Source organism: Naegleria fowleri (assembly GCF_008403515.1).
Source record: "Naegleria fowleri strain ATCC 30894 chromosome Unknown tig23, whole genome shotgun sequence".
NCBI lineage: Eukaryota > Heterolobosea > Eutetramitea > Acrasida > Naegleriidae > Naegleria > Naegleria fowleri.
The window spans coordinates 233,451-255,737 of record NW_025407955.1 but is presented as its reverse complement, the minus strand read 5'-3'; the positions used below and the strand labels follow the sequence as shown (position 1 = coordinate 255,737).

Below are 22,287 nucleotides of genomic sequence, written 5' to 3'. Positions count from 1 at the left end.
GAAAGCCTTATACTTCATTGCTAAAGATCATCATAAGGGCGCAAGAAACATGGAACAAATCATTCAACAAATTCAACGCCTGGAAAATGCCAATCGAGAGGAAGAAGAAAAGATTGAGAAGGAACGATTGAATCATCAGGAAACTCAACGTTTAAGGGACAAGACTCTGAGAGAGATGGAGGAAGTTGAGAAGAGAAATCAAGCCTTATCTGAGTCTATTCTTCAATTTGAAGTAAATAATGATGGCATTAAAGTTGAGAATCAGAACCTTAAAGCTTTGTTGAAGGAGTCTAAAGGTGTAAGTTGGTTCCTGTTGTTTGTTTCAAACAATTCTTGTAATCTAACTCTTCAAAAAGAGGCTACGTGATTTGCAAACTCAACTTGAGGACATGAAGAAAGAAGTTGATGCTTGCTCCGCTCAGGTCGCTCAAAGGCTTCATCAAATCAATGGAAGCTTATCTGAAAAAGTGAAGAATAATTCCATCAACAATGTCATGAAACAAACGGAGATCCTTAAGAGAAGGCTAACGGAATTGAAGAGAAGAGACGACTTGAGAAAGAAATTAGAACCATCCTTTGAGGCGAGCAAGTTGGATGAAGCAGCCACTCGCTTGGAATCAGAACGAAGCGAAATCCAAAGAGTTTTGGCAGAACAGCAACAAAACGTTGAAGCAAGAAGAATGGAATTGGATAAACTGTTGAATGAGTTCAACGCTAATTCTGAACGATTTAGAGCGCAATGCTCTTCTCAAGAACAACCACAAGGAAGTGATCTCCAAAGCGTAACTCTCGAAGTGAATGTACCCGATAGCATCAGAGAGAGCTTCTTTCAATGCAAGTCCGAGCTCCTGAGTGTCAGAGAAAAACATGCTGAGGAGGATTTAATGGCTACCAACCTCGAACAGAAATTGAATGAAATTCTCAAGAAAACGCAAGAATTGAATGAAGTTCTCAACACCATGTCATGTTCAAAATGTTCTGCCAACATGGCGCTTACCAATGAATAGTAAATGTAGAATAATGAAATAGTAACAGTATGGTAAATCATGAGCATTGTGTCTATACAAAATACAAAGTTTCATTTTCCACACAACAATTGCATGTCCCATCCTTTTCCTGAGTTGTCAAGAATGTGGACATCGAATCACTATGACAAAGATCACCTTCTATTAAATCTCCTTCTGGAATTTCTTCCTGATCGTTGCTTGGCACTTGACTTGATATTATTAAGAGCTTTAGCTTCATCATCTTCTTCTTCTTCATCAATCATTTCGTCATCATTTTCTTGTACCTCTTCTTCTGGCTCTTCTTCTTTTGCTTGTTTTCGCTTCTTGGTTTTGGAAGAGCTACTCTTGCTCTGCTCTTCATCACTACTCTCTTGATTTTCTTGTTCCTCTTCCTCTTCTTCTTCCTCTTGTTGGTCTTTCTTTCGTTTGGTGAACTTTCTTGGCTTGGCTCGTTGCAGGCGAGGTGGTTTTTTCTCTGTTTGTTCTTCTTCTTCCTCTTCCTCCTCCTCTGCTTTTGTTTCTTCGTCTTCAGTCTTTGCATTGTTAACCTTCGATTCTTCAGCATCGTCCATGACAAATTCTGATGGTCCTTCATCTCCACCGACTTGTTCAAAATCTCCAATTAGTTGTGTGAAAATAAATTTCAATTTAGGGTTATTTGGAGGTAAGTTAGCTTTCATCTTTCGAATTTGTTTTAAAAAGTTCTCACATTCAAAAAGTAGATAGTGGTTATTGTTTGGTGGCTCCTTTGTTGCCGTCTGTTGAAGCGAATGATTCGTCAGCAATTTCATGTAATAAAAGTGCATGAGTACATTTTGTGATTGCTCGACAGAAATTTTCTTGGTACTATCTGGTTTGTCCAAACACAACTCTTGTAAAATTGTAATAAAGTGTTTCTCTGTTGTTTCCAATAAAAAGCCATCATTCTTCATGTATTGGCATTGTAAATAATTGTGAAGTAACATGGAGGGGAAGGTAGAAAACTTTTCAAATGGTAGAGTAATAATGTTCTGAATAAATTCATAACTGAATAAAGCCTCGCCATCAGGATTCATGGATGTGACCCTCTGGACCAAGTTTAGCAGTATGTCGAAGTAAATTTCTTGTTGGGGCAGGGTGTTCAAAATGGATGTAATGAAATTGGTAATGTTGAACTTGTAATAAAGCTCTGTGTTTGACTTCTTTGCGTCTTGGTCTTCCTCCGATTGGCAATTGTTCATGCAGTAAAGGGTGTGGTTGTAACAAATTTCATTAGTCAATAGAGTCCAAAACATTTGGTATTCGTAATCGTCAGAGAAATGATCGTTCAAATTTTGAATCATTACAATAGCCTGAGTGATATAGTCCAAATTCGTAATTCCTTGACTTGCTGGTGTCGTGGTACTTGTTGCACCGGGCATAGGCTTCTTTTGTTTGCCTTGAGAGAATAAAATCTTAAGCCTGCCGTTTTGTACAAGAGTATTTACAAGTTGCAGCTCATGAGGATACAATCTGGTAATAATTAATTTGAACATCTCCTCCTTGTTCTTTTGGATGAGATGTGAGAAATCTCTCGATATCAATGGCAGAAGAGTAGTAAATAATAGGTGATTCTCATCCAAACATGAGACCATATCTTTCAAAAAGACTTGTTCAATAGATTGGCCTCCAGAAGAGTCTTGAGCAGATGTTTGTTTTCGCGCACCTAAAGACCATTCATAAAATGTAAAGTATGCATTCTTGTACTTGTAATTTTGACTGTAAATTAATAGATTGAGAAGCGCATCCGTTGAAAGTGGTTTCACGAGCTCCAATTCTTGAATCTTTTCACTGTAAATTTTTGTCACATAGAAGCATAATATTCTATATCCAATAGAAACGTCAGTCTTGCAGGCAAATTTGATAAATTGGGAGAATTTTTCTTTCTTCAACTTTTTGGTTCTGTCAGCTGAAGCCTCACGAGACTGACCACCGGTTAACGTTGGTAAAACTTGCGCACAAACCTTATCCAATAAATGGTAGAGTAGAGTTGTTTGATTTCTCAATAAAGTTTTTTCTAAATGTTGTTTCTCTTCTTCAGCTCTTTCTTTCATAACTGTTTGAACAATGAGAGAGGCGTGTTGATTTGTTTGGGAAGCGAGAGTTTGTGATGATGAGACTTGTGGTTGGAATTCAAAGCTCAGAATTTTGATTAAAAAACTAGCAAAACTATTAGAATCACTAGGTTGTGCCAATGTTGCGTTCGAAAATGCATCAATAAGATCAGAGATGGTTTGTTTGCATAAATTTCTGCTGTCTTCAACCTCTTTTGAATCGGAGGTAGCTGTGTGCAACAATTCAAAGTAGTCGCTGACTTGAGTAGCTAAACTTGTCAAGGCATGTTCGAATTGATCAAGAGCTTTTGATTTGTTGAGAGCATTCTTTAGATATTCCTCAATTGTGTCTCTAATGTTTTTCATTTCAGAATCTTTGGAGCTTGGAGCAGAGAACGGTAATGGCCTAGATGGTGATGTTGGAGACTTAGTTGTGGATGTTGCAAGAGTACGGTTTGGAGATTTAACAGAAACGGCCAGCGATGAAGTCTTACTTTCTCCTGCATTGAATGTAGATGTTGGACCAGCAGTGGGTGAAGGGATTGATGGTGGTACTACGTTGCCTTTAGGAGATATTGAGGTAGGACCTTTGGAAGGAGAGAGAGTTGGAGATTTGTTGGTACTTGAATTTGCGGATGCAGCGTCTGGAATGGTAAGTGGTGTGACAGAGATTGGAGGGACTGAGGAAGTTTGTACATGAGATGCATCCTTTTGTGGCAAAAGATACCTCTTAACCTTTTCTTTTCTTTCATTGTCAATCTTTTCATAGACCACATTGATGGCGTTATTTCCCACATCCATAAGCTTTTGTGTACATGTTTGAAGAGAATTGATGACATGCTGTCTTGAAACGTTCAAGTATGGCTCTTGTCGTTCTACGAAATTAAAAATAAAGTCCAAAAGTGCATTGGTGACATCAGTATATTTTCCAATACTGTTTGTCATTAAAAACACAACAGGTAGAATACTATTTCGCAGCAAGTCTTCGTTAATCTCAGAAGAAATCGTGAATAACATGTCATACACAATACAAAGCTTTGCATTCTCAAGAATTTGAGGATTCTTGATTGATTTAAATAGCCAACCTAATATTGCCCATCTTGGATTTGCCTCATGTGGTGGATGATACACACAATTAATGTAACGAATCAGGTCCGGTATGACAGCCTCACTTTCAGGTGTTGTGAAGAATTTTTGGGCAAACCATGTTTGATACCTTCGTTGATTTCCCATCTTGACGTTACTTATTAAAAATGATATTTGAGTGAACATGTCATGGTTAATTCGAGAGTCTAAAATACGCGAGGAAGAGGGAGTACCAAGAATTTTCTGGAAATAAACAACCTCTTGTTGAAATATGAGTTTCTCTAAAGTTTCGCTAATTTTGTACTTCTTCACAATATTGTAAAGAACTCTTACTAAATCTCTTCCCATCGATTGGATAGCGTCTTTAGAAATGTTATCTCGAATGATGTCTTCAACAAGTTGTAGTTGCTTTTTCATTAAAATTTCTAAACCTTGTCGGTCCATGTTGAGAATTTTGATATCCTCAATCATTCGTAAAAAGCTGTACAGTACTCGAACTAGAACTTTAGGGTTTGAATAAATCCACTCCTTATTTTGAAAGCATATGTCAAGAATTTGTTCCACAAGAACCATATTTTTCTTACTAAAGTCACATGTTTTCATATTTTTGATGAGTGCAATAAAAGGTGCTTCAAATTGATCGCTGAATTTGATAGATTCAGCCAAAAACATTCCGAGTTTTTCTGCTGCAGGCTCTTGAAGCTTTGAGAATTTTGTCTCCACAAACTTTTTCAATTCTTCTGTGATTCCCTTAAAATCGTTGACAAGGTGGTTAAATATTTTGGTATATATCATTAATTGTGATGGATCTTCGCTTGTAAGAGAAGCATAAAACAATCCAAATGTGGGTACCCTGCTGTTGGGTGGATAATTCTTCTCTTGGATTCTACTTATTATAATATTTTCCTCTTTTCGTATACTCATCAATTGAATGTCTTCACACAGAATGGAGAAATTCTGATGTAAAGATTTGTCCCATTCATCCTGTACATCAAGAGGAATGGTTGTCATAATAGCACTCGTATACGAGACTGGCTGAGGTTGGAGTACTACATTCTGAGAACGGCTTGAGTTTTGGTGCGGAGAGAGTCTAGGTGAAACCATGGAACCTGGAGTGTTCATCGGAGCACTCTTCTGAAAAGGATTGGAAGGGGTGTTCATTTCAAGGATTAGATGATGAGAGGGAGGGAATTGGATATTATATTGTTGTTGTGAGCAGGTTGGACAACAATTTGCGAGGAGTTGATCTGTTGTGTTGCCGATTGAGTGAAGATGGTGAAAATATTCTCAGTAATATTCAATAACGTATATAAGTGTCCAGTGGAGAAAGGGAAAGGCAAATAATACCCGTTGGTTTTCTACTGTTGCTTGAAACAAAATAATAATAACGCTCACGGGATGATCAAGGTTGAATCAACACAAAAACACAACAATTTGTTGTTGTTATGGACTCTTGATGATGATTGTGGTTTTTTTGTTGTTGTAAAAATGCCTTTCTTTTGATAATAATAAAATTACTATGACACTCTTGATTTTGAATAAAAAAAATTTTATTTCTCTTCTCCAAACTTAAAATTCAGTCAGCCGTAAAGAAAGAGAACTAGTTTTTTGTTGTTCATAATTTGTCAAACCGGTTTTTTGTTGTTGTTGTTGATTATCAAACAAGATGGTTAGAGAGATGACTATTTACAAATGGACGACTCAATGAAGAAATCAACCAATTATAATTATAATTTAACTCAAGTATCTCTTGCATTAAATGCACAAGATGGGAACCCTTGACATTTAAGAATATTTACAGATAACTCTCGTCTTTTTTAGTGGATATTCTCCCATGTACAAAAGAGAGAATTACAAGAATGACAACTAGAGCAATGCTCATCGAAATCCTGTACTTCACTACTTTGAAAATTCCACCAACACGAACGGGAAATCATCTCCTTTCCTGTCACTTGATGTACAACAACCTTCCATAACAATAAAAATCAAAGTATCAATGATCAGAGAGAGAACGCTGCAAAATCTCTCTCTCCTTCCAAGCAGATTTAACGAACAACAAAAAACCATTCCACCACACACACCGGACACACGGATATCTAATTGTTGTTCTTCTTCTTCTTTGTTTATTATTGCTAGTGTGTTTCATTATTGATATCAACTCTCATTCACGACCAATATCTTTCATATCTTCACTCATATCTTCTAGACCCCAAATGTCCTCTCTTGGAAGTAAATCATCCCCTTACCGTCATGAAGGTTTTCTTCTTTCCTCCTCGCTCCAACACCAACAACAACGTGTTTCCACCCTCTCTCCGAATAGGGATATCATGGTTGAGATGCCACCACCACCAACAACAACAACAACAGAACATCAACAACAACATTCAGAAAACCACTCCTCCCTTACACCTACCATCTCCATTGCTCGATCTCCTCCCGGTAGCAGACGCAACCACTCCATGATTGCATCCACAACCAATCCTTCTCTGACTTCATCATCTTCGTCATCTTCCAACCACCAACACCACCACCAGAACAACCCTAACAACCACACCAACATGGAATCCTCTTGCTCCTCTCCCAAAACCAACAATAAGCACAGTCTGAGTGTTGCTCTTCCTCAATCACCTCTCTTTGAACCCTCAGAATTCTCCAAGATGAGTCTCAAAGAACAAGCCTTGTATCGAAACGCTGCCAAACAACAACAACAACAATTGATTCAGAATGGTTTCATGATGACGACGACGAGTACAAGTACGGCCATGAATCCTCATCATCAGAATTCATCTCCTGCGGATCCAGTGGTTGCAAGTAGTCCCACCAATAGTCCCAACATGAATCAACATTTCATTACCACCACCAATGCTACTAATGCTTCACAACAGAATACCTCTCTCTCTCTCCAACAGAAAGTTGAGAGAAAACTATTCCACTTTCAAGAACCTAGTCATACTGGGATGGATTCTTATTCACATCATCCTCCAACTACTGCTGGTTGCTCCAAAATACTACTACTGCATTGTATGGGATTGAGAGTACGAACCATAACAGCTCTCTTCATTACCTCAGCCATTATTGTGGCATTGTGTGCATTGGGTCTTTCCTTATCCTTTGAATTCTCATTTAGTGATGTCGAGAGATTGAGTGCCATCGATGCTGTTCGAAAGACATCAAAAGCTCTTCGAGACGACTACAAAATTATTTTGGGAAAATTGTACGAATATGCAGCATGGGATGATGTGTATTATAGTGTGAATTCACAAAGTGTTGCTTCTGCAGATAATTTATTGAATACCTACTTTTCGTGTGATTACATGAATAAGATTAATTTGCATTATGTCACCATGTATTTCAAGAATGGAACTTTCTTTAGGGGAACGTTGTGTTATTCTGGATATACTTTGACAGCATTTCCAGACGAGTTGATTCATTTAGATCCCTTCTTTTTTCAAGGTATCAATGTTCCAGACACGAGAATTAGTTCTTTTTTCATTCCAAAGGTTTCCATACAATCATTATTTGAACGAAGTGGATTAGTGGTTCCTTCCTACACGTTCGATAATCATTCCAATGCATTAATGGTTACAGCTCAGCCCATTCAACCGACAGATAACTCTGCCACAAATGGTCTTTTAATATTTGCTAGATATTTAACAAAGACAGTGGTCAATGAAATTGCTCAACGCACACAACTTTGTACCACGATTTTCGATTTGAACAATTCCAATGACGTGAGTGAGCTTGGATCCTATTTCCATCTTGTAGACACCTCAAATTCCACATTGAGAGACTATTTGTCCACAAAAACCTATTCGAATATTTCAATCAGTGATTCGTGGACTTTGGATGAACCATTTCAGATTGCTCCACATTCGATCCAATCATCCAAGAAGAGATTGTGCTACAAGGATGATTTAAATGTTCCACATCTTTCTTCCTACAAACTTTTTAATGATTTCAAAGGAGAACCATCCATGATTATTAGAACAGATTTTCAAAGAGATTTGTATCAATTAGGATGGTCCACCTTTGCGTATACAAGTATTACAATTGTAGCACTCGTAGTGGTAATGACTGTGGTCGTACTCGTCTTTGTCGAATTGGTTGTATTGCAACGAGTGTTAAAAATTGGAAACTTTGTCAAACGCATCACCCAAGACAATGACACGAGTAAGAGAATTCCAGAACTTGGCAAAGACGAGTTAGGAAAGCTCTCTAGAGACATTAATCGCATGTTACAAGCGCTGGAAACATCACATGCCACACAGTTGAAAGATTATGAATTGATGCAAACTTTGTTAGAAAGAACTGCCCTGGAAGAGGAACAAAATCGTTGTATTATGAATAGTATTCAAGATTTCGTAGTGAATGTTGAGTGCGCGACTGGAAAAGTCATCAACATGAATACTTCATTTGAGAAAGCTCTCCATTCGAAATTTAAGAGAGAATCCATCCATGGCTCCATATTTGTCAATGATTTCATGAAGGAATTTGGAGAGTTGAAACAAGCACTGGAAAAGATTGAACAACTCTCCATCACACAAGAGTCCTATGAAACTGAGTTCACAACGACATTGGGTGCTAAATACCCAGTGAGTTTGACAGTGAAAAAAACAAAAATGACCTTGCGAGAGGGTGTCATTGGTTTTACCTATATTATGGTCATGAAAAACTTGAAGGAAAGAGTGGAATTGCAAACCATACTTTCTCGACAACAGGAGCAGTTTGAAGAAATTCAAAAAATTCAACAATTCGATCAGGTCATGGCCGATGAAGAATTGCGATCAAGATTTAAGGAATTTACAATCCAGGAGAGAAGCTCTGAAAATTTCCTCTTCCTCGAGGATGTTGAATATTACAAGTCACTTTCCAAGTCCACAGATAGAGCCAAACTGCAGCAAGAAATTATTCTCAAGTATTTATTACCTGACTCACCTCAACCACTCAACATTTCACAAAAGATCCTCCAAGCAGAGAACAAGAAAATACTTTCTGGTTATGGTCAACTCGGTTTATTTGATCGTCTGGAAACGTATGTGAAATCCATGGTATTGGATGATACTTTTCGAAGATTTATGGAACAAGAACAACACAAGTCATCGTCTCATCAATGTTGTAGTTGTTATGATATATAATATTTAAAAAAAACGTATATTTGTGAGTTGAGAAATTGCTGGAGAAAAACACTCTAATGGAAGCACTCTGTTCAAGCAGAAAGCCTTCTTGTTTCGAGAATGTGTGTGACATTCTGTATCCGAAAAAAGCAAAATTGATGCATAAGAAGCAAGGTGGTGGTGGCGACACATTAAAACTTTGTGTTCTAGCTAACCTTTTTTAAATCTATATTGTTGGTATTGGAAAATGACAGAAACTAATTGCCAAAATGAAAATTCAGGCCAGTAAAGACTTGAAATGTAAATCATGGATTTCTCAGATTGCCAAGTCAGAAAATCTGATAATCTCATCTCTCCACTCGTACGAATGACAATATCTGGCTCACTTTTCGTTAGAAAATATTTGTCCAATAGTTGGAAATCCTCTCGAATCGTGGACAAAAGACTACTACTCGAATCCTGAGCGGCTGCATCTTCAAAATTGCCCGTTGCAGTGTTAACACTAGTTGTTGTTGATGGTGATGGTGATTGCGATATCACAAGTGTTTCAGAGAAAGGTGATGCAAATGGTGACTGCTGTTTCACATGATTGGAATTTTTCAATTTTTCTGAAATGTAGTTTGTCATTGCATTCTCAATTTCAAATGTTGACGTGTAGGGACAGCATAAATTTAAAATCAATGCATCGTCTCCATACTTGCTATTCACTTGCTTGGAATAATCAATTGCTTTCTGAGCACTCTCCTGTACATATTTTGGAAATAATTTAAAATCTCCCAAAACTCTCAAAATGACTCGATATCTATGAATGAATGATTTCTTTTTTGTGACCATGTCTTTAAACCTCCGATCCATTAAATCCATAATATTGTCCACTTCATGTTTATCTCTTTTAAAATTATCAATAGAAAATGCATAAACTGTAACCGTCTTGACTCCTAACATTTCACACCAATTCAAACACTGTTTCAGTTTCTTGTATCCGGACCGATGTCCTTCTTTTATGGGAATGTTTTTCTCTCGGGCCCATCGTCTATTTCCATCCATAATGAAGGCAATATGCCTCGGAAGAAGTCGATTTGTTTTTGGGTCATACCGTAATATCCTGACAATGAATGTAATGATTAATTCATACATGTAAGTGAGAAATGAATACATGATTTGAAGTAAGCCTTTTTTCTTATTCATCCTCTTGCTTTCCGAAATGTTGGAAAATTCCATCCTTGCCTCATCATGATGATGATGATGATACTCATTGAAGGGTGGTGGTGATACTGATGAAGAAACAATTGTTTTCATTGTTTTCTTCTTCTTCTTCTCAAAGAATCTCAGAGTTCAGAATATAATGATGATGACGATGATGATGAATTCCTTCAAGAAGAGAGAAAAATTTTGAATTTTTTCGTTTCGTTTCGGGAATAATATGAGAACGTGGATGTTGTTGTTGTTGTTGTTGTGAATTGAAAATCTCCTCTCTCTCATCGATCGCGATCACACACACACGTGTACGTAAACTTTATGGAACACGTGGTATTGGTGGTGGTCACATCTATGGATCATATTTTGCTGTAGGTGCGCATCAATCTCCTTCATTTTCTTCTTCTTTACTGTTCATCAACAAGGAAATGGTCATTTTCTTCTTAATAGAACAAAGAAAGATATTCATTACATTGTTCGAGCTCGACTGTATTGTTAGTACTCCTATTATATCTTATTGGGACGATCTATTGAAGGTTTCGACACAACACAATATGATCCATTTGTCGTGATCAAAGTGCCACGTGGCAACAAGGAATTTCCACTCTCAACAAAATTCTTTGCCTCTTCAAAAACAGAATTCACAACGACCTGTGAATGGCTTTAATACTGGAAGCGCCATCATCATTGAGCATCAACATCATCAAAAAAAACCTTCCAGAGTTGATTTCACGCTCTCACGTCCTATTGTGTGTTGCAATTCGAAACCTTTCCAATTAAACTTTCAAAACACCGCCCAATACTATTCGATCACGGCAGAAAGTCGTCACCTTTAAAGAGTATTCACTTATTGACTTCTGACAAGGATTTAATTTCTCTAATCACGTTTTCACCCCAACTGTGCAAAAAAAAAAGAAGACACACTTCTTCCAATCCATTGAAGTTGGAACTCGTTTCAAATCTGTAACATCTCTCCTCTAAGGAATTCCCTTCCCACAGAAACAATTGTTCGTGCTCATCATTGAGAAAAACTCCTATTCTTTTTTTAAATTCGTGGTGGTTCTTTGGCCAAAAATAGAAATTCCCAACGCCCAAAAAATTTTTCTTTGAGACTTCCTTAACCGCATCAACCGTCATTACAACGCACTCCAACAGCAAAAAAAAAATGCACACGTGTTCTATTTATAACAAACATGATTTTTCGATGAAAAATAACGAACGTGCTCTCGTGATTCAAAGAAGGACGACGACGCCACTGATGTTGCTGCAACGAAGAAGGGAAAGTGAAAACTTGATCTCCACCAATCATGATGATGATGATTTTTATGAAGAACAAGAACAAAGGATTTTTACTTCACCACTGTCGATCGTGGTCACCAACTCTGGTTTGACTGAACAAAAACAACCAACATTTCCAGAACCAATGTCCGCTCTCACGTTGGGTGGTTGGATTCATGATTTTGATGTGGTGAACATGAATGACACTGAATCATGTGGTAAACGAAAGAGAAATGATGATTTGTTTGAATATGATGAAGAAAACATGTCATTTTTCGATTACAAGGATGAAGAAATTGATGAAGATTGGGAATGCTTATTTGAAGAACAGCAAACAAAAAAGATGAAAATAGAACAAATGATCTCGACACAATATGAAATTGCAAATGACGTTTGGACTTTTAATATTTTCGTATTTTTGGAATGGGACGAGTTGTTTGCATTGAGACGAGTGTGTAAAAATTGGTACAGCATTATCAAACATGTACCAGCCAAATTGACAGCATGTATGCACAATCCAACATATTTTCGAGGCTTTTTGGAAAACTTGAATCCATATTACCATAATTTGACAGAAATCACATTGATGAAGTACGATGTTACGAAAATTCGATGTCACAGATTAAGAAATGCTGCAAGAATCATATTTTTAAGTCAACCCAATCTACAAAAATTAGATTTACAATCAGGTTGTAAAATTGGACGAGAAGAAGCTCAATCATTGACACTTGTTACCAAACCTCATTTGAAGGAAATTCTCATACCAAACAATGAAGTCGATGACACGATATGCGAACTCATATGTAATGGGAACACTCCTGCCATTGAATATGCCGATCTGTCCATGAATTTCTTATCAAGCAGTTCATGTGAATTTATTTCACGATGGAAGCATTTGAAATACTTGGATTTATCTTACAACTTGCTTAGTCCATTGGCCTGTCAATTTCTATCGAGCTTGTCCGAATTGACCGAACTAAAACTTGCTGGTTGCGGCATTGGTGACCAAGGTTGTGAATATTTAAGCAGAACACCAGATCAATTATCACAACTTTCCAAATTAGACGTCTCATCGAACGAAATCACGGCTCTTGGTTGCAAGCATCTATCCAAACTCACATCTATTACATGGCTCGATATTTCATTCAACACCATCACTCACGAGGGAATTACTCATTTGGGAGGAATGACACAACTCATTGCTCTTCATGCAGCAGATACCTCTCTGGGAGCATCAGGAGTAGCTGCACTCTCTAGAATTGACGCCCTTCGCAATAATTTAACAGAGCTCAACTTGACTAAGAATAATATTTGCAACGAAGGATGTGAATATTTCAAAAACTTTAACAAGTTGAAAGTGCTTCGATTGGGTCTCAATAGAATTGGGCAGTTGGGATGCAAACATTTATCAGAAATTACTTTTAATGACCTTCAACTTCTTGATTTGCATTACAATTCCATAGGAGTCAAAGGAACATGCTTTTTATCACGAAATAGCTTTCCAAGTCTTCGAGAGTTGAATATTTGCAGTAATAGCATCCACAATCCTCAATGTCCTTGTTTCAAGAATGCTGCCTTTCCAAATCTTCAGTCGCTGTACATTAATGGAAACAATATTACAGAAACATATTTGAATGACATCAAACAAACACATCCTCAACTTAAAACAGACGTCCAGATTTCGCAAGAAGTGTTTAACTTTAATCCTCGAACGTACTTCACAAACAAAACAGAAAGGGGTGCTCATCCAGTGCGGTAAGACAGTGGAAATGATCACTGCAATAACCGATCACTCGAAACAGCAAAACAATATCTGGTTTTGGTTGACGAACGTTGAGAGATGAACGAATTGTGAATCAAACAATGAAAGAAAACCGAAATTGCTTTGTTTATGTTTTTTCCACCATTTTTGATATCACAATTCAACAAGCTTCGAATGTCATTCAAAAATCTTCAAAGAAGGGCCTTAAGAATTGAAGGCATTTAATAAAGTACACAGAACCAATCAATTGAGTCCATTTCTAACTTCAATTATTGCTTCAAGAGGAGACGTCAATAGCACAACGTCTTCTGTTTGCTCATCACAGCAAGCCACAGAAACCTTAAAGGTTCCTCTCTCTAAAAAGAATACTTTCAGAGTGACTCTGACCACATTGGAGTGAACCAACTCAATACATGAATTCAAGTTTCCAGAATAACAAAACTGTCTATTAGTGGCAACAATCCTTGAGCCGTTTTCAGCATCCTGATAAATATTAAATATTAAACTTGCAATCTTGTTAAAGGCCTCTTGATTTGGATTTGTAGAACTCAATGTAATGGAGGCAGTAAATTCAATTTCTTCTGCAATGGATACTTGCACAGGTTGTTGATCGATGGCAAGCTCTTTGTGAGAAATCGTGTGTTGATTATTTACAATTGCTGTCAATTCTTGTTTCACATTGATGAGATCATTCATGGTTGAGGGAATAGAAGTTTCAGTGGTTTGTTTTCTCATTTGAGTTTTATCCTTTGACGATTGCTTGACTTCATCATTTTCTTTACATCCAACAACACCTTGTGTATTCACATACTATGTGATTGTTGTAGAATATGATTCAATGAAATTGATAATCAATAAAACAGCAACAAAATCAATGTAACTCACAAAAGACCATTCCTACTACTTACAGATTTCCATCTCATGGCTTGAGCAATAATTCCTTTGTATTGATTAATGTCAGCAGTATATGGAATATTGAGCTGTTCGAAATTAATGTTGTGCAAAATGGAGGGATCTACTAGAATCATCTTGGTGGATTGAGCTCCAAATGGAATTCCAGTATCAAATTGTTCATCCATTAAATATTGTGTCAAACTGGAGAGTAGCATGAATGAAGAGTTGGAATAATTATGAATTTTGGCAACAATTTTCTTGTTGAATGTTTCATTCACAGTGATGCAATCTTCAACGACCAGAGCTCGTAATACTGTTGTTTTGATAGATAGATCAATTTCTCTATAGTATGCCTTCTCATATTGGTCACCTTCAATTCCATATTTAATATGAATGTTGATAATGCCAATGTCACTAGATCCTTTCCAATATCCAACAACTTCAATAGGTATGGTCACGACATCACCATCAGGAAGTAGAGGTAAATACTTCTTCACAATTTCGTCCTTAATAGATACAGAATTGGAGGTTTGATTATTGAATGTAATCTCAAGGAATGTAATTTCACAATTTCCGGTATTATGTAACTTGGCAAATAATGTTGTTGTTTCACCCTCGACAAGAGATAATTGTGGAGTCGAGAGTGTAACATTCAGCAGTGGCACTGTTTCAATCACGTCAATCTCATAAGATCTCTTTTCTTTCTTTTCATTGACTAGATGTTGAGAAGCTATGGGTATGTAGATTGGAGATTTAAATCTTCCGTCTTCGAATTCAATTCCCACAGCGTCCAACAGTATTCTTCCAACATGTCTTGGTTTTGTGGCAATTACAACTTTGTGAGTCATGCCACTCAGAACAAGACATGAATGAACAAATACATCACAAATTGGTTCTGAACTATCTAAACCTCCAATAGGTTCCATTTCTGGCTTAAACCGAACCGATACATTTTTCAAACGTAAATCAAATCTGAAAGGGTTCATAAATTCTACAAGAATTTGTGCAGTCTCGTTCTTGACCCAATTCAGTTGTACTCTAGTTTCATCTTTCTTATCGAAAGGAGAATAAATAAATAATTGAGGTCTATTTTGCTTAACTTCCAACACTTTAGGTTCCAAATGTGAGGATAATTTCATTGGTGCTACCATTTTGATAATGGGCAGAGGTTTCAGTAGTATGTTGACATTCTTTGGAATTTGGTGTGAAATAGCCAAAACACGCTTTAAATGCTCCTCTTGAAGTAATTTGGGCATTATTGGATAGTATTCCGAAAGAAGGTAGAGTCGATACTGAATTTCAGTTGAGTAGTCAGGTGGGCTCATGGACTGTGCAAAGTCTATCATACTCCTGATAATATCCATCTGGATAGTATTCCAGCCTTTAAGCTTGTAGTTCTTTTTTACTTTCCATTCTGTGCAGTTCATACAATCATCATCGTTACAAGTTTATGATGTTATTGTGAGTGTTAAACTTACCAATTGTTGGTGTCAGCTCCAAAGGTATGTTATATGCATCTAAAAATTGAGCTCCTAGTCGTATAGATACTCCTTGATTGCACAAGTCGTGATGTAATTGAGCTACATGACGAAGAAAAAATCCAAATTTTCTTTTGGATTTCATTTGCTTGCAAATTTTAGCTGCAAATCCAGAAACCACAATCTAGTTGCGTTTGATCAAAATAATCATTCGATTGGTACACTTAAAAACAAGTACGTACCCTTTCTTGAGTTGTGAGTGTGACAGCTGCTTGAACAGCTTTTGAAAGACAATCCAAAGCCTCTTTTCTCTTCTTCTTGTCACAATACGTTGAAATAAATACAGCAGTTTTGATGTAGCACTCTACAAGCAGATCCTTTTTCTTTGATTTTTCGTAGGAATCGAGTGCTTCGTGCAACAAGTCATAGATTTGTTGAATGATGGTGCTGTCAACCTCTCGAATTGCTACCTTGTTTTTTACAAATGTTATGGTGGCAATTCCTTCAGAACTGCCTGCCTGATACAATGCATAATTAATTGATCCAACAGCTACAGAAGAGTTTGCCATTTGTTGCTTGCAAATATTGGAAATTTCAGTATAGGTTGATAATGCATCTTCATAGTCAGAAATTAGCAATGCACAGTCGGCAAAAAGCTTCATATTTTGCAAATTCTTTTCGTCGCTCTGTGAGGTGCCAGTACTTGAAGGAGCATTAGGTTGAGTAGAAGTAGGTTGAGAAGCTATTGCTAAATCATTTCTTGATTTTGAAGGAGTCATCTTTTTAGAATTGAAGGATGATGCTGATGGAAACATGCCCGTTGGGGAAGACATGAGAAAGGAATTTGACAATTCATTAAAATATGCTGCTGGATTGGAGACGATTTTCTCGAATCTAATCAAAACCTGTCTTGCAAGATCGGAAAAGAGATAATCAATGTGAAATCCAACATGGCTTTCATCTTGGTTTGGAATAACAACCAACTCCTCATCCTCGGGTGCTGTTGTTTCCGGATCTTGTTCGACTGCAAAACATCTTCCGACAATATTCTTTCCGTAAACTTGCAACTTTTGTTTCTTGTATTTCGTAAAACCGGTCGCCACAGATTCCTCACTCAAACAACTCATGATCCCAATCACTCCATGAACGTTCCGATATTGATGAAAATCAGAATATCCAGTATTGATGCTTGTTTCCTCTACAAACTGAAATTTGAGAACCGATCTAGCCCAATCTTGTTTTTGGAAAGGACTCTTTAAATTATCATCTCGGAATCGAGTAAGACTCTTTATGGGTTTTGAATCACATGCCTGTATCATGGAAACAAACTTTTTAAATGTACTGGCATTGATTTTACCAATAGGAAATATAGCAATTCGTATCAACGAGTTGGTTGATATCCCCAACTGGCAACCCACCACATCAATCGAGGACATTTTTTTAAATTTATAAAAAAAATTAAAAAAATTAAAATTTTTTATTCAATTTAACTGGAATAGTGAGCCATCTTGATGATGAACACCTGTAATTGCAGCGAGACTAGTGGAATTGGAGAAATATTTACATGTGAGGATGGACTTTATGTTTTTTAGAGGTCCATATGGACAGGATAAGAGAGCTTGATTACTTTCGGAATGACTTATTTCTCATTTCCAAAGTATTGTGAGAGGGTCGTGAAGAGAAGTACTGGTTCATGATGACTTCCGATGCGTGATGATCCTCACCATATTGATGCATCACACGATAATTGAATTGTTTTCGTTGTCTTGTTCCTCCGACAATATTATCCATAGAAATTTCGGAAGAGTAATTATTGTATCCCTTGTTGCTTCTAGTGCAGACCATTTCGTGTGTGTTTTTGATTGTTGTTATTATTTGTTTTTCATGTTGATTTCATTCTTCACCGAAGTTTCATCATGAATTTATTTTTGAGTGGCTTTCCAGTATGGATGTGAATTTCCATCGTTTTCGGGATTCCACAAAAAAATGGACGACAGCAAGACACTTTTTGATCAACAAACAAACATAATATAACGAATCTTTAATAACAAAAAAGGCTACAGCACTGCAGGTTCCCAAGTTGTCTCCAACCTCAGTACTGATGCAGCTCGACGATGCTTAACTTCTCAAATCGGACGGGATGAGGTGCATTCATCGTGATATGGCCGTAGCCATTGATTGATCTCAAAGCATTCTGATCAACAAGATTCAACGTCGAGTGTCTTGCTTGGAGAACCACTTTGTGTAAATATGGATGCAATGGAATCTTCCTTTACGGTTCATCTTATCCTTGCAAATTGATTCTTGAGAAAGAATGACAAACTTGTTAATTAATCAATTCTTTGTTAAATATCAAGAATAAGGGACTCACAAATCACGTTTATTTTTCTTCCTGATTTTCAAAACTGTTGTCTCACTCATGGAATAATTTCTTAATATCTTAATTGTAAAAATCAAATTTTCTAAACTTTCTATTCTTTCTAATCTTTCTGAACTTTCTAATTTTTATAATCTTTTTCTGCTTTCTCTTGCAAATCTTCTTTCTCTTTGCACAAATTTTCTTTTGTGCAAACTTTTTACATACTCTCTTTCCTTTGGTGAATTTGAACTTGTTACAGACTCTTTTTCTCTTGGATCTCTTCACACATTTCTTGAAATGCTTTCTATGGATTTCTTGATAGAAAGCATTCCATTTAGATGGGATACTCTTCTTTCTGAGACAGAACTTTCTTTTTTTGATTTGAGAACATTTCTTCACAATCTTATGTCTCTTGCAGAAACTTCGTTTTACGAATTTTGCACACCATTTCTTTGTCTTGTGTTTGATGCACTTGTTGAAATGACGGTGCTTTTTACAGAATTTACGAGTTTGATGCTTGACCCATTTTGTCTTGTGGCCAATCACACGGCATTTACGAATAAATCTGCACTTTCTTGGAGCATAGGAATCGACATACTTGTCACACTTCTTCTTTTTGAAACATTTCTTAATTGGGAATTTGTTGACCTTCTTACAAATAGTCTTCTTGCCCCGAACAATACATTTCTTGAATTTTCGACGTTTGGCACAGAATTTCTTCTTTGCAAATTTCTTACAGAATGTTCTAGTTTTAAATGCAACGCAAATTTTCTTTGTTTTATGTTTGGTACAAAACTTTCTAAATTTGTGTTTAACACACTTGACAAATGGTTTGCTGTATTTATCGCATTTGAAGAATTTCTTGTGTTTCAAACAACGACCTTTTCCAACAATGGCAAACTTAGCGCAGAATCTTTTACGACCAATGACTTTGTGTTTGAGACATTTTCCACGGACGTATTTGTGAAGGACACATTTCTTATGACAGTGACGTTTTGGACGGTAAGAGTCAGGGCTGCCAAGAGCAGTAAGGTGAAGAGTAAGTCAACTGACAGTTTGTTCATTTTGATTTTTTTTCTTGAGAAAGAGTGATTGCAAGTGAATGCACGCCGTTCATTGGATTTTGAGCAAGAAGACATTCCCATGTTAAAAGATTAAAAAAGGACAGAAATGTGAAGTCCACCCTCACAAAGGTCATCATTAAAGTGAATAAGACCAACAGTTTATAGATCTTTGGTGTATGACCTGATTGGAACTGTAATATTTCTTTGGAATGGAATCAAAAAGAGATGAAGAGCGAAAGCTCAAATCAACAAGAAATGGAATGATCTGTTGAACATCAAGTCCTGCTATCTCTTTTTAATCCACTGGTCAGATTTTCCTTTTCGAAAGGAAACAAAAAGAAAGTATCTCATTGTTTTTCAACAAGAAAATTCGAAAAATCGATTTTGAAAAAAAAATGTCTTTTTCAAAGATACCGAAACCATGTCCGATCTTTGCCATTCTATTCATCGCAACAACGATGATGATGCTCCTGGAATTGACGAATTCTCAACGACAAAATGTACAATGGAGTACTTGTGATCATTATTATGATTTTCAAATTCCGGAAAATACTCAATTCCTTCCGAGGTCATCTCTCTCAAAGGAACAAGTCATGTATTTTCCAATTGTGGATGCTATTAATGATCTAAGTACGTGGTTTTAACTAATATTGCTGTTGAGTGTGTGTGTGAATGATGGTTCTTTTGAAACGTGTGTGAAATTTTTCTAATAACGGAAATTCATGATTGAAATTATTGAACTCGTGTGATTTCATTCATCATCATCCAACATCCATGTTAACATGTATATTATTGAAATGATACAATTGTTCATGCTTCTTCATATCAATTTCGTTACGGCTGTATCTCTTCTTTCATTCTTGCTGTGATGATCCTATACCATGTTCAAATTTGGAATTTCATACTAATGTGGAAAAGACGCTAGAAAAAATCAAACCTACCTCACAAAAGCCGAATGTTCTCAATTTGAGGTCCCACTCGATCATTCCTCCAACTTTACTGCCACTTCTGCTCGTATAAAATTATTCATCAAGAGAATACGAGGATCTAAAACACAAAATTCTCCTCGTGCATTATGGTTATTAGCTGGAGGTCCTGGTCTCGCAAGTAATATTTTCGACCTACTCATAGATCTCTTGTCAAAATTATTGGGAGATACATTCGATATCTATACGACCGATCACAGAGGAGCTGGTCGAAGTGCTCGTGTCACTTGTACCTTAACTCAGGCTGAGACTTTGGGAAGTGATGAAGGAATTACAATTTCACAGAAAGAATGGACCAAACCAGGATGTGCTCAAGCTTTTGCTGCTGAATGGAATGACATGTCACAACATTTTTCTTCAAAGGCAGCTGCTATCGATGTTGTGAAATTAATTGAGGCTATTAATGTTCCACAAAATCAAAAAACATTTGTGTATGGAGCCAGTTATGGATCGGTGTGGATTTCTCGTATCATTCGTTATCTTGAATTGAATCAACAACAAGTTTCACAAAATTTAATTTCTGGATTCATCATGGACGGTATTGTGAATGTGATTGGAAAACCAGCGACGCCAATGAATGAACTCAAACAATGGCCAACCGAATCCTCTTCGAATATCAAATCTGGACGTTTGGTGTTAAATTCATGGGATGAAAATTTCAATGGTGTTGGAAACGCATTGTTTCAACTCTGTGGTGGAAATTTGACAGCAATGTCTCTCGCTCAACAAATTTCACCACTCTCCGATACTTCGATTTTCACACATCCAAAACTATATGAAAAAGTGGCAAAAGATTGTCGAGTAATATTTGAAAAACATTTACTCGAACATGACAATGACATGTCAACGTACGTGAGACACGTTTTGAATAATGTTTACCATCAAGAATCTGGAAGTTCTTGTCGACCTGTACGAGATGCTCTTCCAGAATTGCAATTGAAAACTCTGTTCCAAATTTTATTAGCAGATTTATATGGAAGAGCGTTGATCCCTGCGATCATTTATCGTTTGGATCGATGCGACGAGTATGTGGACATTCCATTTGTGCTTCACGTGTATGATGTTGTCATGAAAACACCAACTGCTTCACCACAACGAGTTCCATTGCAATCTCCAGTGTTGCAAGCCCATGTCACGTACTCTGAGTTGTGGAATCCCAATTTTAGTATTCAACAAATGCTTTCAGAATATAACAGTACCAACTCGACGTTCGGTGGTCAAGTCATTCAAATGGCCTCTCTCTTTCAATTGACAGATTGGCCAACATATCAATTGGATTCTGCCTATTTTGAAAAGTCCTTTTCTCTTCCTCAAAAAACTCCTCTTCTCATGATGAATGGTAATTTAGATCCTCAAACTCCCTTATGGTCTGCTCTTTCACAGAATGCATCCATCATTCAGAGCGAGAGTGGAAATGGTCTCTATGATTTGGTCATTGTTCCATTTTCCCCTCATGGAGTCGTGGTAGGTCCTACAAGTCGCAACTCCTTAATACCTGTAGGTCTTCAATTATTAGTGAATTTCATAACCATGGAAGAACCGAATCCATTCACACTGAATCGAACATGTTTAGATGAAGTTGAATTTAATTTCACAGGATCTCTTTATTACAATCAACGCATGTATGGAGTGTATAATTTATATGAGGATTCGTACTATGCAGAGAATTCAGGAAATGCCACAGTGAGTTTGTATTTGATGGTAGGCCTGTTGGTAGGAACTTTGATTGTGGCCATTACGGTAATGAATGGTCTTATTTATTACATTATTACTTTGAGAGATAAGAAGAAGATTAAGGTTTTAGAGGACGAGTTTGAATAATAAATTTGAATAATAAATTAATGCAACCTAATATATTTTTCTAGAAGTGAGATCTCATTTCCTGTCACTCCCATCTCCGTAGACTCTGTGTCGACGAGAGGATTTGTCATGCTGAAGAGTGGTTGGTCGGGATACTCTATTGTCAATTGTGAAGGTGTGTGGACCTCTC

The 22,287-nt window shown here is 36.8% G+C and overlaps 7 protein-coding genes across 7 annotated transcripts; 4 read left to right on the top strand and 3 right to left on the bottom strand.

Moving 5' to 3' along the window:
* Positions 1–49: 49 nt before the first annotated feature.
* Positions 50–1,007, top strand: FDP41_001362 (uncharacterized protein; the record flags this gene model as incomplete). Its single annotated transcript, XM_044704270.1, has 2 exons — positions 50–298; positions 357–1,007. The coding sequence occupies 2 exons, from the start codon at positions 50–52 to the stop codon at positions 1,005–1,007; spliced, it is 900 nt and encodes a 299-aa protein (XP_044564407.1).
* A 152-nt stretch (positions 1,008–1,159) lies between these two features.
* FDP41_001361 (uncharacterized protein) lies at positions 1,160–5,326 on the bottom strand (the record flags this gene model as incomplete). The annotated part of the gene is made up of 1 exon (XM_044704259.1): positions 1,160–5,326. One exon carries the CDS (start codon positions 5,324–5,326, stop codon positions 1,160–1,162), a length of 4,167 nt encoding a protein of 1,388 aa, XP_044564406.1.
* Positions 5,327–6,378: 1,052 nt separating this feature from the next.
* FDP41_001360 (uncharacterized protein) lies at positions 6,379–9,300 on the top strand (the record flags this gene model as incomplete). Its single annotated transcript, XM_044704248.1, has 1 exon — positions 6,379–9,300. One exon carries the CDS (start codon positions 6,379–6,381, stop codon positions 9,298–9,300), a length of 2,922 nt encoding a protein of 973 aa, XP_044564405.1.
* Positions 9,301–9,489: 189 nt separating this feature from the next.
* On the bottom strand, positions 9,490–10,578 carry FDP41_001359 (uncharacterized protein; the record flags this gene model as incomplete). The annotated part of the gene is made up of 1 exon (XM_044704236.1): positions 9,490–10,578. One exon carries the CDS (start codon positions 10,576–10,578, stop codon positions 9,490–9,492), a length of 1,089 nt encoding a protein of 362 aa, XP_044564404.1.
* Positions 10,579–11,734: 1,156 nt separating this feature from the next.
* FDP41_001358 (uncharacterized protein) lies at positions 11,735–13,513 on the top strand (the record flags this gene model as incomplete). The annotated part of the gene is made up of 1 exon (XM_044704225.1): positions 11,735–13,513. The coding sequence occupies one exon, from the start codon at positions 11,735–11,737 to the stop codon at positions 13,511–13,513; it is 1,779 nt and encodes a 592-aa protein (XP_044564403.1).
* Positions 13,514–13,759: 246 nt separating this feature from the next.
* On the bottom strand, positions 13,760–17,324 carry FDP41_001357 (uncharacterized protein; the record flags this gene model as incomplete). Its single annotated transcript, XM_044704214.1, has 4 exons — positions 13,760–14,326; positions 14,425–15,824; positions 15,889–16,072; positions 16,131–17,324. The coding sequence occupies 4 exons, from the start codon at positions 17,322–17,324 to the stop codon at positions 13,760–13,762; spliced, it is 3,345 nt and encodes a 1,114-aa protein (XP_044564402.1).
* A 2,382-nt stretch (positions 17,325–19,706) lies between these two features.
* FDP41_001356 (uncharacterized protein) lies at positions 19,707–22,118 on the top strand (the record flags this gene model as incomplete). The annotated part of the gene is made up of 2 exons (XM_044704203.1): positions 19,707–19,941; positions 20,230–22,118. 2 exons carry the CDS (start codon positions 19,707–19,709, stop codon positions 22,116–22,118), a joined length of 2,124 nt encoding a protein of 707 aa, XP_044564401.1.
* Between the last annotated feature and the right edge of the window lie 169 nt (positions 22,119–22,287).